Genomic DNA, 15,534 nt, shown 5'->3' with positions numbered 1-15,534 from the left:
GATGGCATGTCACTGTAGGATGCTGTGGTAGCCACGCTGGTTCAGTGTGCCTTCAGTTTTGACTAAATCCCCAACAGTGTCACCAGCAAAGCACCCTGACACCATCACACCTCCTCTTCCATGCTTCACGATGGGAACCATGCATGTAGAGACCATCCGTTCACCTTTTCTGGAACCAAAGATCTCAAATTTGAACTCATCAGACCAAAGCACAGATTTCCATTGGTCTAGTGTCCATTCCTTGTGTTTCTTGGCCCAAACAAATCTCTTCTACCTATTGCTTTTCGTTAGTAGTGGTTTCTTTGCAGCTATTTGACCATAAAGGCATGATTCGTGCAGTCTCCTCTGAACAGTTGATGTAGAGATGTGTCTGCTACTGGAACTCTTTGTGTCTCTAATCTGAAATGCTGAAAACTTGCGATTTCTGAGGCTGGTGACTTGGATGAATTTCCTGGGGCCGTCTTAATGTTAGCACGTTTCGTCATAGGGCTTGAAGGTTTTTGCGACTGCACTTGGGGACAGATTCAAAGTTTTAGCAATTTTCTGGACTGAATGACCTTCAGTTCTTAAAGTAATGATGGACTGTCGTTTCTCTTTAATTAGCTGATTCTTGCCATAATATGAATTCTAACAGTTGTCAAATAGGGCTGTCAGCTGTGTACCAAGCTGACTTCTGCACAACACAACTGATGGTCCCAACCACTTAAGAAGGCAAGAAATTCCACAAATAAACCCCGACAGGACACACTTATTAAGTGAAAACCATTTCAGGTGACTACATCATGAAGCTCATTGAGGTAAAGCCAAGGGTTTGCAGTGCTGTCAACAAAACAAAGCGTGGCTACTTTGAGGAATCTAAAATATAAAATATATTTAGAGTTATTTATCTTTTTTTTTGCTACATAATTCCATATATCTTGCTTCATATATCTGATGTCTTCGGTATGTAACTACAATGTAGAAAGTAGTAAAAATAAGGAAAAACCATTAAAAGAGAACGTGTGTCCAAACTTTTGACTGATATACTGTATATATACACAGTATATCAGGTCATTGCTGCATTCAGGGTGCAATCAGATCCTGGTGGTGTTGGGTACAGTGTGTTATGAGATGTTGTGGTTGACTGGCCCAGAGCAGGAAGTCTGCAAAAAAGGCCAAGAACTCTTTTCAATTCCCCCATCATCTCATGCTGCTAACTGCTCTGAGTTTCACTGGCCGGAGCTGCAGCAAGCTCATTGGCATGTCATCTGAGTTTCAGAGATGACAACCCTACAGTAACTGGCATCTTTTCTCTCTTCTTTTTTCTCCTCACGTCTCATCCCAGAAAAATCCTTGGCAGATGAAAGGTCCAGAGCGAGAGCTGAAGCAGTTAGGACAGATAAGAAGCTTTTGTTTTTACAGTTGTTGCAGTCCCACTTTGCATCACACATGCAACTACTGCTGTGTGTCCCTCCTTTAAGAAGAGCAATTTAGGATTACTACTTTTTCCCCCTTTCAATCATCAAAATAAATACATCTTTATTTTTATCTCAAATTTTGTGAGAACTAATTTTCATTGCAGACATAATCACATACAATGGACGCCACAAGTTTTAGTTTATGTTTTAGTTTATTTATGATTCACTTTGATGTAAATTTGTTCTTTAAGTGACAGATTGATAATTACCACGATCATGGGAATCAGTGAGTGAAACAAGAACAACAAAACAGAAAGAAAGAAACAGCACTTGAACTACAGGGTGGGCCATTTATATGGATACACCGTAATAAAATGGGAATGGTTGGTGATATTAAAGTCCTGTTTGTGGCACATTAGTATATGTGAGGGGGCAAACTCCTCAAGATGGGTGGTGACCATGGTGGCCATTTAGAAGTCGGCCATCTTGGATACAACTTTGTTTTTTCAATAGGAAGAGGGCCATGTGACACATCAAACTTATTGGTAATGTCACAAGAAAAACAATGGTGTGCTTGGTTTCAACGTAACTTTATTCTTTCATGAGTTATTTACAAGTTCCTCTTTGTTCACAGCCATTGACATGTCGAAGAGGTTAACACGTGAGGAGCGGATCGAAATTGTGTTGATATTTGGTGAACGCAGTAACCGGGTCATTGCAGCAGATTTCAATGCAAGACACCCTACGAGACCACCCATCTCCCATGCTACAGTTAGCAAACTGCTTGCTAAGTTTCGTGAAACTGGTTCAGTGTTGGATTTGCCAAAATGTGGACGCAAGAAAACTGTCACTAATGAAGAAACACCAGTGGCTGTCCTAGCTTCATTCAGCAAGAGCCCACAGCGTAGCACTCGCCGCATGTCACTGGAGAGTGGCATTAGTCGAACATCCCTTCGGTGGATATTAGCTGCTCACAAATGGCACCCTTACAAACTCCAGCTACTGCAGCATCTCAACGAGGATGACCCAGATCGGCGCACAGAATTTGCAGAATGGGCAAAACAAAAATTGGAACAGGACCCTCAGTTCAGTGATGAGGCAAACTTTTATGTGAAAGGTGAAGTTAACAAACAAAACCACCGCTATTGGTCTGACACTAACCCACATTGGATGGATCCCTCCAAGACTGTTGGAACAACAAAAGTGATGGTTTGGTGTGGTATATGGGCTACAACGATAGTGGGTCCATCCTTCATCAATGGAAACCTCAAGGCCACTGGATATTTGAAATTGCTACATGATGATGTGTTTCCCTCTTTATGCACTGAAGCTGGCACGTTCCCTGAGTTTTTCCAGCAAGATGGTGCACCACCACATTATGGGTGCCAGGTCCGAGCATTCCTAGATGAACAGTTTCCTGGAAAGTGGATTGGTCGTCGTGGGCCAGTTGAATGGCCCCCAAGGTCTCCCGATCTGACCCCCTTAGACTTTTATCTTTGGGGTCATCTGAAGGCAATTGTCTATGGTGTGAAGATACGAGATGTGCAGCACCTGAAACTACGGATACTGGATGCCTGTGCTGGCATTTCTCCTGCGGTGTTGCTATCAGTGTGTGAAGAGTGGGAGAAGAGGGTTGCATTGACAATCCAACGCAATGGGCAGCACATTGAACACATTTTATAAGTGGTCAGAAACTTGTAAATAACTCATGAAAGAATAAAGTTACGTTGAAACCAAGCACACCATTGTTTTTCTTGTGACATTACCAATAAGTTTGATGTGTCACATGGCCCTCTTCCTATTGAAAAAAACAAAAGTTGTATCCAAGATGGCCGACTTCTAAATGGCCACCATGGTCACCACCCATCTTGAGGAGTTTTCCCCCTCACATATACTAATGTGCCACAAACAGGACTTTAATATCACCAACCATTCCCATTTTATTACGGTGTATCCATATAAATGGCCCACCCTGTATAACCTCACCAGTCTTATTTAATAATTTTTTAAATTATGGTAGAATTTACAGAAAAATCAACCATAAAGCAGGGTACACTTTATCTCAGGACTATGTTGTTATTGATAGGTAGCTAGAATATAACAATGCAATGTCCGAATGAGTGCAACATTCCTGGACTTTATGTCCAATCCCTTGCACGCTTCCTCCAGTTTCAAAACATGACAAGAAGTTTGCCATGATGAAAATGTTCAGCTCAAGATTTCTGTCAAGAGATTTATTCTAAATGACACTTCTTCAGCTGAGAGTCTAAGAGTGAAGAGACACCCACTGTAGATCTTTACTTGCAAGGGCGGTCACAGAACGCTCACAACAGAGTGGGGGCCCTGTGATCAGCGCCCTGTTACCGCTCTGGTCTTTATTTATATACAAAGCAATACAACAGTGAATACGTCTATTCATAGGCAGAGGAATGTTAGTGCGTAAGGAGTGAAGATAAGAGTGGTTCAGGTGTATGTGTGTGTGTTGTGAGATTTCAGAAGGACGCAGCCCCTCTTCTTGTTAAGGAGCCCAGATAAAAGTGTCCAGCTCTCCTCTTCCTGCTTGTTCAGCTATTATCGCTGTGAGAAAGAATTTATAAAACAGTCTTGTAGTGGACAACAGTCTAAGTCATCAAAAGGTCAACATACAGTATTCTATCATATGCAAACTTATATCATTAAAAGCTTATACTGACTACTAAGTACAATTTTCCATTGACAATTTCACAAAAGTACTTAAAGAATAAGTGTCATCTCTTCTAGCCTATACAGACTGACGTTAGGGTTATCTTTTTTTTTTTTTATTCACGCCCATCCCTTCACTCTGGGATGGAGACGAGGCAACCCCAGCTGCCGCAGCAACAGAGTAGCCCACCAGCACAGACCCCAACCAGATGGCCAGAAAAAATTGACAGTGAAGGCACAGAGGAGGATCTCCCCTGCATCTCAGTGATGCTCCTGCACCCGAAGACAGGGAGGAGGGAAGTAAATAGGGGAGGAAAGGACAGCGCCACATGCACCACCAGAGAGCCACCAAACCTCCATCCAGATCATGACCACAGCCCCCACGCCAACCCCCCCTAAGAAACTTTGGTTTTGTTTTCCAAAGGAATTTAAAGATGGAGGCTTCCACTTTCTTTAAAAGTGGGATGTGGTTTAGTTTAGTTAAATCTACAAGGCTAGGAGAAACATTAATACCTAAATATTTAATATTTCCAGATTGCAATGGTGTAGAAGAAGAATTATGGAAGGGGCAATCAACTGAAAGAACTCTAGATTTTAACCAGTTTATCAAATATTCTGAAACTCCTGAGTTTATTAATGTAATTCAGAAAGGGTGGTTTGTGAATGCCGGAGTAAAAGTAACACATCATCTGCATAAGGACAGATTTTATGTTTGACATTCTTGCATTTTATGCCCTTTATTGCTATAGCCCTTTATTTATGCCCTTTATTGCTATTTGCTCCTGCTAGTGGTTCAGTAAAAATTGCAAATAGTGAGGGGAAGAGTGGGCATCCCAGCCTGATGCCCCTCTGGAGACAGAAGCTGGAAGATGTTTGGCCATTTGTCCTGATACATGCTGTTGGAGAACTGCATATTTGTATCGGTTTTTGAAAGTTTCCAAAAACCAAATTTGTGTAGAGTTGCTCATAAAAGTTAACTTTATCTAATGCTTTTTTCTGCATCCAGCAATATTATTGTGGTTTCAATGATTTTACTGCATGAATAGTCTAATAAATTAAGTAATCTACATGTATTTGTGAATAAGTGCCTCCCTTTTATGAAACCAGTTTGGTCAGGATGTTTTATTAAGGGTGTTATTTTTCTCTAATCTTTTTTGATAGGCCTTTGCAAATTATTTTAAGGTCAACATTAATAAGAGATGTTGGACAATAGGTGGTCGGAAATATAGGGTCTTAGCCTGGCTTTAGCAGGAGAATAATGTTGACAGAATTCATATTTGGTGGTAGTCTGGATTCATCACTGACTCATGTAAACTCCAGGAAGCCCTGAAAAGCATGCCCAATAAAAAGGATCCAGGTCCATGTGGATTTCCAGCAGAAATCTATAAAGAATTCTGGACAATTCTGGCACCAACATTCCTCAGAATGTTGAAGGGTTAACTTTCTGCTGGACTTGGTTAATGAATTGTACTGTAAAATAGCTTTTACCTTGAAAGTAAAGTGTGTAAAATCTCATCACTAGACATCAGTACATTGCAGACAATTAAATTCTGTGTTCTTACCCCTCTCAGTGCATAATCTTAGCTATGGTGGCTGCTGTAGAACAAAAAAACTTAGGTCAGTGTCATCAGTGTTCCTCTGTAGGCTGCTATCAGTCTGCTTTGTACCTTAGCTGTCAATTTGGCTATAGTTTCAATATGCCATGCATTCCAGTCTATTTATTCTGCAGGAGAATGTAAAACTTGGTGAAAGCGTCTAATATCTCTGATGACAACAATACTCAGTTAGTTGTTTTCTGTTGGTAAGCTGTGCTGTTTTTGCTACCATTAGCTGCTATTAGCTGGCATGATGAAAACTCCTTTGAAGTGGACTCAGGTGATTAACAAATAAAATCCCATATAATGTGACAATGTAATCGAACTGTGTGATTGAAAGTGTGATTTTTTTCTGATTTTTTTTTTTTTAGGACACTTTAGCCTAGCATAATGCTAGCGTTTAGCCAGCTGCTTTTGTTGTTTAGCCAACTTGTTGTCAGATGCCAGTCTGCTGGCAATAAGTAATTGTGACAATATCAGGAATAAAGTATGTTTATGCATGTTTTCATGTGTTAGAGCCCTGATTTTAGTTCAAGAGATGAAGCTTGAGATAACGAGGAAAAAGATCAGGTGTAATTAAGGGAGGAAAGAGAGAAGCAGGGAAGGAGAAAGATATATAGAGAAAGGTAAGCAGTTTTAGTGAGTATTTGTGAATTTTAAACTATAAGTAACCTATAAAGCTTACAACGTATGTAGCCAGTCGATAGCACATACATACACAGAAACAGCAACGTCCATGTGAGCCACTATATTAAAGATGGTGCAGCAACATGACTGTTTCCACATACCGGCACCCAAAGTTTTCTAGAATATATCAATTATTTGGAAGACTTAATCACACGCTAATCAATACATAAAAAAAACACCCAGCACGCCCCTGCGGGCGGTTTATCCTTCAAGCTCGGGTCCTCTACCAGAGGCCTGGGAGCTTGAGGGTCCTGCGCAGTATCCTAGCTGTTCCCAGGACTGCACTCTTCTGGACAGAGATGTCCGATGTTGTTCCCGGGATCTGCTGGAGCCACTCGCCTAGCTTGGGAGTCACCGCACCTAGTGCTCCGATTACCACGGGGACCACCGTTACCTTCACCCTCCACATCCTCTCGAGCTCTTCTCTGAGCCCTTGGTATTTCTCCCGCTTCTCGTGTTCCTTCTTCCTGATATTGCTGTCATTCGGAACCGCTACATCGATCACTACGGCCGTCTTCTTCTGTTTGTCTACCACCACTATGTCCGGTTGGTTAGCCACCACCATTTTGTCCGTCTGCATCTGGAAGTCCCACAGGATCTTAGCTCGGTCATTCTCCACCACACTTGGGGGCATCTCCCATTTTGACCTTGGGACTTCCAGGTTATACTCGGCACAGATGTTCCTGTACACTATGCCGGCCACTTGGTTATGGCGTTCCATGTATGCCTTGCCTGCTAGCATCTTGCACCCTGCTGTTATGTGCTGGATTGTCTCTGGGGCATCTTTACACAGCCTGCACCTGGGGTCTTGCCTGGTGTGATAGACCCCAGCCTCTATGGATCTTGTACTCAGAGCTTGTTCTTGTGCTGCCATGATTAGTGCCTCTGTGCTGTCTTTCAGTCCAGCTTTGTCCAGCCACTGGTAGGATTTCTGGATATCAGCCACCTCCTCTATCTGCCGGTGGTACATACCGTGCAGGGGCCTGTCCTTCCATGATGGTTCCTTGTCTCCCTCCTCTTTCTTGGGTTTCTGCTGCCTGAGGTATTCACTGAGCACTCGGTCAGTTGGGGCCATCTTCCCAATGTATTCTTGGATGTTCGTTGTCTCATCCTGGACTGTGGTGCTGACACTCACCAGTCCCGGCCCCTTCCTTCCGCTTAGCGTACAGCCTCAGGGTGCTGGACTTGGGGTGAAACCCTCCATGCATGGTAAGAGCTTTCTTTGTCTTGATGTCAGTGGCTTCTAGCTCCTCCTTTGGCCAGCCTATTACCCCAGCAGGGTACCGGATCACGGGCAGGGCGTAGGTGTTGATGGCCCGGATCTTGTTCTTACCGTTCAGCTGACTCCTCAGGACTTGCCTGACTCTCTGCAGGTATTTGGTGGTTGCAGCCTTTCTAGCGCCCTCTTCATGGTTCCCATTCGCCTGCGGGATCCCCAGGTACTTGTAACTGTCCTCTATGTCTGCAATGTTGCCTTCTGGTAGTTCAATCCCCTCAGTTCTGACTATCTTCCCTCTCTTTGTTACCATCCGACTACACTTCTCCAGTCCGAACGACATTCCAATGTCATTGCTGTATATCCTGGTAGTGTGTATCAGTGAATCGATGTCTCATTCACTCTTGGCATACAGCTTGATGTCATCCATGTACAGGAGGTGGCTGACAACCGCTCTGTTCCGTAGTCGGTATCCGTAGCCAGTCTTGTTAATGATCTCACTGAGGGGGTTCAGGCCTATGCAGAACAGCAGTGGGGACAGAGCATCTCCTTGGTGGATCCCGCACTTGATGGTGACTTGTGCTATGGGCTTGGAGTTGGCCTCCAGTGTTGTACGCCACATCCCCACTGAGTTCCTGATGAAGGCTCTTAGGGTCCTGTTGATCTTGTACAATTCTAGGCATTCCAGTATCCAGCTGTGGGGCATTGAGTCATAGGCCTTCTTGTAATCAATCCAGGCAGTGCACAGGTTGGTCAGTCTGGTCTTGCAGTCTCGGCTGAGTGTTCTGTCTACCAGTAGCTGGTGTTTTGCGCCTCTGGTATTCTTGCCAATCCCTTTCTGTGCCCCACTCATGTATTGACCCATGTGCCTGTTCATCTTAGCTGATATGATGCCTGACAGGAGCTTCCATGTAGTACTGAGGCAGGTAATTGGTCGGTAGTTGGATGGGACCGGTCCCTACTTGGGGTCCTTGGGGATCAGGACCGTCCGACCTTCGGTTAGCTATTCCGCTATATATATATATATGTACATATATATATATATATATATATATATATATATATATATATATATGTGTATATGTGTGTGTATATATATATATATGTATATATATATGTGTATATATGAGTACAGTAATCTCTTTTTACTATACTTTCTAACTTAAAAAAATACTTGCTGTACATTTAAATTCACTGAAGTCAGCTTCAAGAAATATTTATTCTGTTCATGGTAGATGGAGGCAGGATGAATCAGTCTCAGCCCTTTGCTTAAAGGAGAAAGTCGCATCTAACTTTACAAATGAGGTGATTAAAGCCGAACTGACCTTAAGTTCGTAAACACTTATTTAAGTAATGTCATTATTTGAAATGCATATTTTTAAATTTCCACTTTCATCATTGTTCTCTTTGCAGTATCTAAACTCTCTTGCAGGGTAATTACACACAGTATGCTGCCACTATAGCAATAAGAAACTAAGATGTGAACTCTGCCTCCAGCCGCCCCCAACTAGCCTCTGTCAACTGTGCTGACCAGTCCCCATGGCAACTGGCACAGAACTAATTTTCCTGAAATGTGACCATCGCTTTTGGAAATGAGTAGAGAAGAAAAAAAAAATAACAGTTGTATTTGCTGTACGCGCTGTGAAAACACATCTTTCATATAGTGCCAGAGAGCCCACGAGGCTTTGTCTTCTGTACAAATATGAGTGGCAGCCTCTTTTCTAGCCCTGAGCAAACGCTATGGTCCTCGTCATCCTCCTCCTCCTGACTCCACCGTGGGACTGCATTCTGTAGGAACAGTGTAAAAAAGACCACTGGCACTGAAATTGATTTGGCTTTAATTAACCATTGTACAATGATCCATGGCTTCTGCCAAACAGTCGGCGTGATTTACGATCCACTTGTGGTTGAATATGGGCACAGGAGGCAACTTCAGCTGAGCTTGTTCTGTTAAGAAAGAAAGTAGTTCAGGCTGAGTTTGCAATCCAGAATGTAATATGATATTTGAGACACCAAAATACAGGCATTTTGAAATTCTCTCTTTCTCTCCTAAAGGATTTTAAATGTTATGGAACCTTTTTTTAGCCCTTTAGCCTTTCAAAGTAGATAGTCACGATTATTTGCAGAACATGTTTTGAATTTGCCATGTGACAAATTAGTTTTTTCAGAATTCTGGAACAAAATTTCAAAAAAGACCCTCATATTTATATTTATTCTCTGCCATGTAATCCAATTTAGTATGTCTGATTTAAAAGCAGCAGCATATCTTATTGATTAATAAGTAAATAAATCTCTATGTGCATTTTTCTCTTGTCCTGTATGTGACCTGAAGTCATTCATGTGTTTTTGGTGTTTTTTTATTTGCACAAAAAAGGTCTGCTCACTTTAGAACGCACTTTAGTTACCTTAAACTTAAGCCTTTTACAAAAGGGGATAAGTTTTTCTCCGAGTGCACCGTGAACGTTTGCCTGTCAGCCGTGGGATTGCCGCTCCCTGGAATCGCCACCAATTCCTGAACGTTCATTGTTCTGCAGCTGATTGAGGTGGTTTCTCCTTTTAAGACTCTGTGAGGGAAAGGATCGCAAATCACAGACTTAGCAATCCGCTCCCAACAAAATCTCCTCCCTCTTTCACTGTAACAGGCCAAAGATCGTGCTGCGCTTGCAAGTCTAACAGTCAATACTTAAAAAAGCCATGAAAAAGAGAGCAGCATTAGCATATCAAAGACCAACATCTGACAAGGGCCTGCCTGAACCTTCGATAAGTGGTGTGCACTGGGAGAAAAGGGTTTGACTGTACAGGAGGATAGGTGGGAAAAGTCCAACGGTTGAAGATTACTAAGGGTTTTACTGCTGCTCATCAGTCACACAAGATGAGACCATCACAAGAGAGGGATTAGGAAGAATATTAGGGGGCAGATGTTGAGATGAGAGCCCTCCTCTCTGCCTCGGGCTCTGATTAAACCCAATATCTAACACATGATTTTTTTCAGTGAGAAAGCTCAGAGGTCAAAAGTATAGAGTAGCTATGGTGGTCAGAAGAATAAATGGAAGGTATATAAGTGTGGCGTTAAAAGCCAGAACTAACAGACAAGGAGGGAGTTCAGTGTCTGGTGTCAAATCTCTCCTCTGGCTTCTGTCTGCTGTCAGTGAGGTGAAGACAGCCAGAAGACAGTAGAACAGTAAAAAAAAAAATATGAAAAAAATCATCTTGGCAACAGTGCAGGACATAGTGTATTACAGCTGTATTTAATGAAAAAAACGTGCTGCATTGATCATACTGTGGGGAATTCCTCCAAACATCCTGTAAAGCTAAAAGGCCAGGGAGCTCCCTGTGCTGGTCTGATTGAGGGTTTCCTGTTTTAAGTACTTAATGAGGAACTGGGGAAAAATCTTACTTCCAGGTCTCTTGACTTGGATGCTTTCCGGACAATAATAATGAAACAAAGCTTCTTTTTTCCAGGTTCTTCTGGCTGATGTTACCAAACACCTGCTGTTGCTGTACATGTGCAGTTTTAAATTTTGTTCAGTAAGGGTCTTACATCAAAATGCAGAAAAAGAAAGCAATAAAAAGAGATTTTTAATAACGGCAAAACCAGAGAGAGGAGAAATGACTCAGCTGCAGTTTCTCTACTCTGCCATTTTGGAGCCCTAAGGCAAAGTAACACACAAATGAAATATAAAAATTTTACTTGGACGCTTTCAGTTTCACTTGATATGGTTTCCTACAAGAACATAGCATGACAGGTTATTTTCAATAGGCTGATTCTGTTCATCTGGATGTAGCATTTTCACATAGCTGAACCAATGGTCCAGCGATGTATCAGGATAGGATAACTAGTGTGCAAGCTGAGATCAGTTTTATGTAGGGAGAAATTAGAGGCTAAAACTATACCTGGACTTAAAGATGGCTGAAGTTAGGCATTTTAACATGGGGGTTAATTACACTTGGAGTCAGCCTCGAGTGGCCATTTGGGGAATTGCAGTTTTCAGTACTTCTAGTTTGGCCATCAATCCACCCCTTCATTCTTTCCACTTATCCTTATCAGAGCTAACACATTAGCCCTGTGTCAGAATATCTTTACTCAGATAATATTAATCTGAAACAGCAGACTGTCAGTTTTAGTGACACATTAGTGAACACAGTGCTCAAGAGTTTCTACAGATAATAATGTTGGACTCTTAGTACGCTCATCTGGCTCCAAATAAATGCTAATATATATCTGCTGTTTAACAGCTCATCACTAAAGGTAATAAATGCTACTTTCAGCAATTCCCTTGTCACAAATGGCACAGCAGGTTGCTCCACCTGTTTGCTTTGGTAGAATTTTATACCAGATGCCCTTCCTGACGCAAACCCAAAGGGTTTTTGTGCACTGGGCTAGAATTTTATCAGGGACCTTCAAATTTCCAAGCAAATGCATTAACTGCCACACTATGGAACCAACTAACTTAGCACCAATGTTAATAAATTAAATTGTAAGGAATGAAAGACCAAAACTCACAAATAGATACCTAAAATCGTTACATGTACAACTGTATTCAGTCAGTTTACTCCACAATAACATTTCATTAGTTCCTTTGAGTCAGCGTCAGCTTGAGGTCAACAAGCTATGGGTCTTTTAAATGAAACCACAGATTGACATGTACAGGATATTGATTTTTATCTTGAATTATCTTGAATTATGAGTAAAAATAATTTGAGAACTAAGACAGACCGTAAAAGTCTTTACAATAGTTATTTGTCTTGTATGTGTCTGATGTTGAGGCGTTTTATCTTGTTGCTGTAGATTTTCACCCTACATTACAAATGCCCTTTGGTTTATTGTAGAAGGTTCAATCCATTGAACAGTTCACAAGAAATGAAACTTAGCCTTTCTCGCACTGCGCGCTGCTTGGCAGCTGCTCAACAACAACAGTCTCATTGGCTTTTCTAGTTAATGATTTGCAAATTTAGGCCATGTAGCCTCCATGTGGTATTTACCAATGCGCTTATCTAATCTTTGTCTTTGCATATTAGTACTTCTCCATCTGAAATGTAAGATAAGTTTCAGTACCAGTCAGAATAAATTCACTACCAGTCGTTCCCACCAGCTGACTGAAGAGGTGAAGCCATGGCACCAACACTGGTGAGTGATCCTCTCCTTGCTTTTACTATTACTTCATTGCATTTTTGTGCCTTTGCAACCACATTGGTGTGTTGTGTGCTTTTACTTGGTCAAATTTTAATTATTTTTTGAAATATTAACATTCAGAATTTATGCTAACCTTTTTCTTTGTCACAGCAAAGAGATTCAAACAACTTTGATATATTATACATTATTACAATATCTGAAAGTTACTAGGCGACTCGTATTTTCACCTCGTTTTGATTTTTGTTCTTCCTCTAGTCAGCTTTTACTAGCTCACTTGTCTATTTACACTGAGTGCTGCCTTTTCTCGTTATTTTCAGTTTGACAAAGAGCCAAAGCCAGGGGACCTTATCGAAATCTCTCGGGGGGCATATACACACTGGGCTGTCTACATTGGAGGAAATGAAGTTGTTCATTTACTGCCTCCGAGTGAGTGTTACATTCTGAACTTGCACAAAACCCAACACACATCAACGTGCCCTACATAATTCACGGACCTTGCTTTAGTGTCTCTCTGACCTCCTTTTTCTTCTTCCAAAAAAGCACATCCAGGTGGTGAGTTGGGATCCTTCGGTGAGCTGCTGACGTTACTAGACAGCGGTAAGGCGCAGGTGAGGCGTCAGAAGATCTGGGAAGTTGTCGGCTCCAGCAAATTTGAGGTCAATAATCTTCTGGATGATGAGTACAGTCCTCGTGAGCCTCACGTCATTGTGAGGGATGCCTGCAGGATGGTCGGTCGAGAGCTGCCTTACTGTATCACTACTCAGAATTGTGAACACTTTGTCACAGAGCTACGTTATGGAAAGCCAGAGTCCCGCCAGGTGAGGGATTTTTTATAGATCTACCTAAAAGAAAAGTCTGTGAGATCAAACGGGTTGTGAATTCTCTTGTGTTAAGCTGAACATGGCCTAAACCAACAGTGAAGAACAACAGTAACACTTTATTGCTCTTTCAGTGAGAAATGATTTTATCAAAGTGATTCACAGCCTGGTGTTTGTCTGCACCTGCACTGGATGTGTTTATCGTCTAAGCACCTCATTCATTGTAAAGATACACAGATGTAACACAATCTATTATGAATGATAAGAAGCAGATGTGGTGCTGAATAAATTTTGATTATGTATCAAACGGCAGATTAGCAAGCTGATTTGCAAGTTCCAAAAAAAGCTTGCTTAATCAACCCGATTTGTCACCTTCGCTGCCATAAATAGCTTTCTGAAATGCATTAAAAAAAAATTCTTTTTCATGCTGTTCAATCAGAAAATGCAACATGGCAGCTGCTCAATTTTTAATGAATGTAAACACAGCCATTATTTTCTATTTTGTTTTTACTGTCTATTATTGCAGCCGTGTGGAAGTCAGCACTGAAATACAACATCTACAACAATGCAAAAACTGCTTTCCCTCCAACAACCAGCACAACTGCTTTTCTCTTTATTGTGTTTTTTTTTTTTCATAGGTTCAAACAGCAGCTGTGATTGGAGGTGTCGCTGTGGCAGGTGTAGCCGCTGCAATTTTGGGTGCGGCGCTGTTTTCCTCCTTCAACAAAGACGAAAACAAAAGAAGAAGAAATTATAAGTGATTGCAGTGATTGATATCATTGATATCAGTGAAAAGGAAGGAGCTAGTTTGTTGGTGTAACAAGGTCAGCAGAAACAATAAGACAACTTCAAATAGGTTGACGAGAGTTGAGTTGTAAAAAAAAAAAGTAAGTGAAGATATGCCTCGACTTATCGTGTTTTTACTGTGTTCTGTTGACAAGAAGTAAATGATAATGCAGTAAAAGCTGTGATGGAAGTTTTCAGTTTACAGCCACAATATTAAAACCGCTGCTAGGTGAAGTGAATAATAAAGTTAGCACCATTAAAGTGATCAGTGTTGCTGCTGAAACTTTGGGCCCTCACTTTGACATGTGCACCCAGCTCTTCTGGAGTCTATACTTCAAGAGGTCAGAGGTGTTTTGGCCTTGTAAGAACCTTAAAAAAAGATTTTTTTAATGTTCGTAGTGATTGATGTATGTATCTAGATTTTGCCAAAAAAGAAAAAAAGCATGGATGATTAAATGTAGACACAAATAGTTATGACGTTAGATATCTAATGTACGAGATACTTTTTTCTTCTTTTTTTTTTACAGTAGCAATCATGAGAGAGCATAATGTTGAAAAGGCAAACAGAAGCAGGAAACCACTGAGCAATCCTTTTCTGAAGGCTTAGTTATGAGCTTAAAGGGTGTTTATCCCCCCAGTGGCTGTGCAAACAGTGTGCTGCAACACAAGCTTTCACTGTTCATATTTTGACCCTTTTACAGATGAGGCAGGTGGACCAAATGATGAGTCACACCAGACCATGTGATCACTGCTGGTTATGGGTTTTTTTACGATCAGCGTGAGGAATTCTAGGATTGAATATATTTGTGGAATTGTGGGTATTTTAGCACATTGCAGATGGTTTTAAAAAGCTTGAATTTTGACTTTTCCTCAAGGTAAACATTGAGATCGATGTACTGCCTAAATACTAAATAAAGATTTGGAAATTTGAAATGAGGCTTTTTGACCATATCACTGTACAGACAAATATACAGTCTAATGTTTTGGATATTTTTTTTGCAATGTAGAAGGAGGTCAGAGCCCTGGGCCATGCCAGTAAAGCAGGTGGGTGCAGCTGGGCTTGCTTAGTCCCCCAGAATCACTACAGAACCCCACATTGTTTGAGGTCACCGTCTGTGAGCTCCATGAAATCCACTGCAGTCTGCAAACACTCTGGTCATGGGACAGAATCCAGAAATAATAAAGCCTCACACCCTCCACGCTTTGGGAGTCTGATTGA

General features: G+C 41.5%; 1 protein-coding gene and 1 long non-coding RNA gene across 2 annotated transcripts; one reads left to right on the top strand and one right to left on the bottom strand.

The window, feature by feature from the left end:
• Positions 1-9,180: 9,180 nt before the first annotated feature.
• On the bottom strand, positions 9,181-13,334 carry LOC120434660. Its single transcript, XR_005609255.1, has 3 exons — positions 13,206-13,334; positions 9,983-10,141; positions 9,181-9,524 (listed from the first exon to the last, which is right to left on the bottom strand). It is a non-coding gene; the product is annotated as an uncharacterized LOC120434660 (long non-coding RNA).
• Positions 12,556-15,248, top strand: LOC116329041 (phospholipase A and acyltransferase 3-like). The gene is made up of 4 exons (XM_031750956.2): positions 12,556-12,705; positions 13,029-13,137; positions 13,252-13,529; positions 14,168-15,248. The coding sequence occupies exons 1-4, from the start codon at positions 12,691-12,693 to the stop codon at positions 14,288-14,290; spliced, it is 525 nt and encodes a 174-aa protein (XP_031606816.2). The 5' UTR covers positions 12,556-12,690; the 3' UTR covers positions 14,291-15,248.
• The last annotated feature ends 286 nt before the right edge of the window (positions 15,249-15,534 follow it).

This window comes from Oreochromis aureus, linkage group 19 (genome assembly GCF_013358895.1).
Source record: "Oreochromis aureus strain Israel breed Guangdong linkage group 19, ZZ_aureus, whole genome shotgun sequence".
Taxonomy (NCBI): Eukaryota; Metazoa; Chordata; class Actinopteri; order Cichliformes; family Cichlidae; genus Oreochromis; species Oreochromis aureus.
The sequence above is the reverse complement of the archived record's forward strand: the minus strand, read 5'-3'. Positions and strand labels throughout refer to the sequence as shown.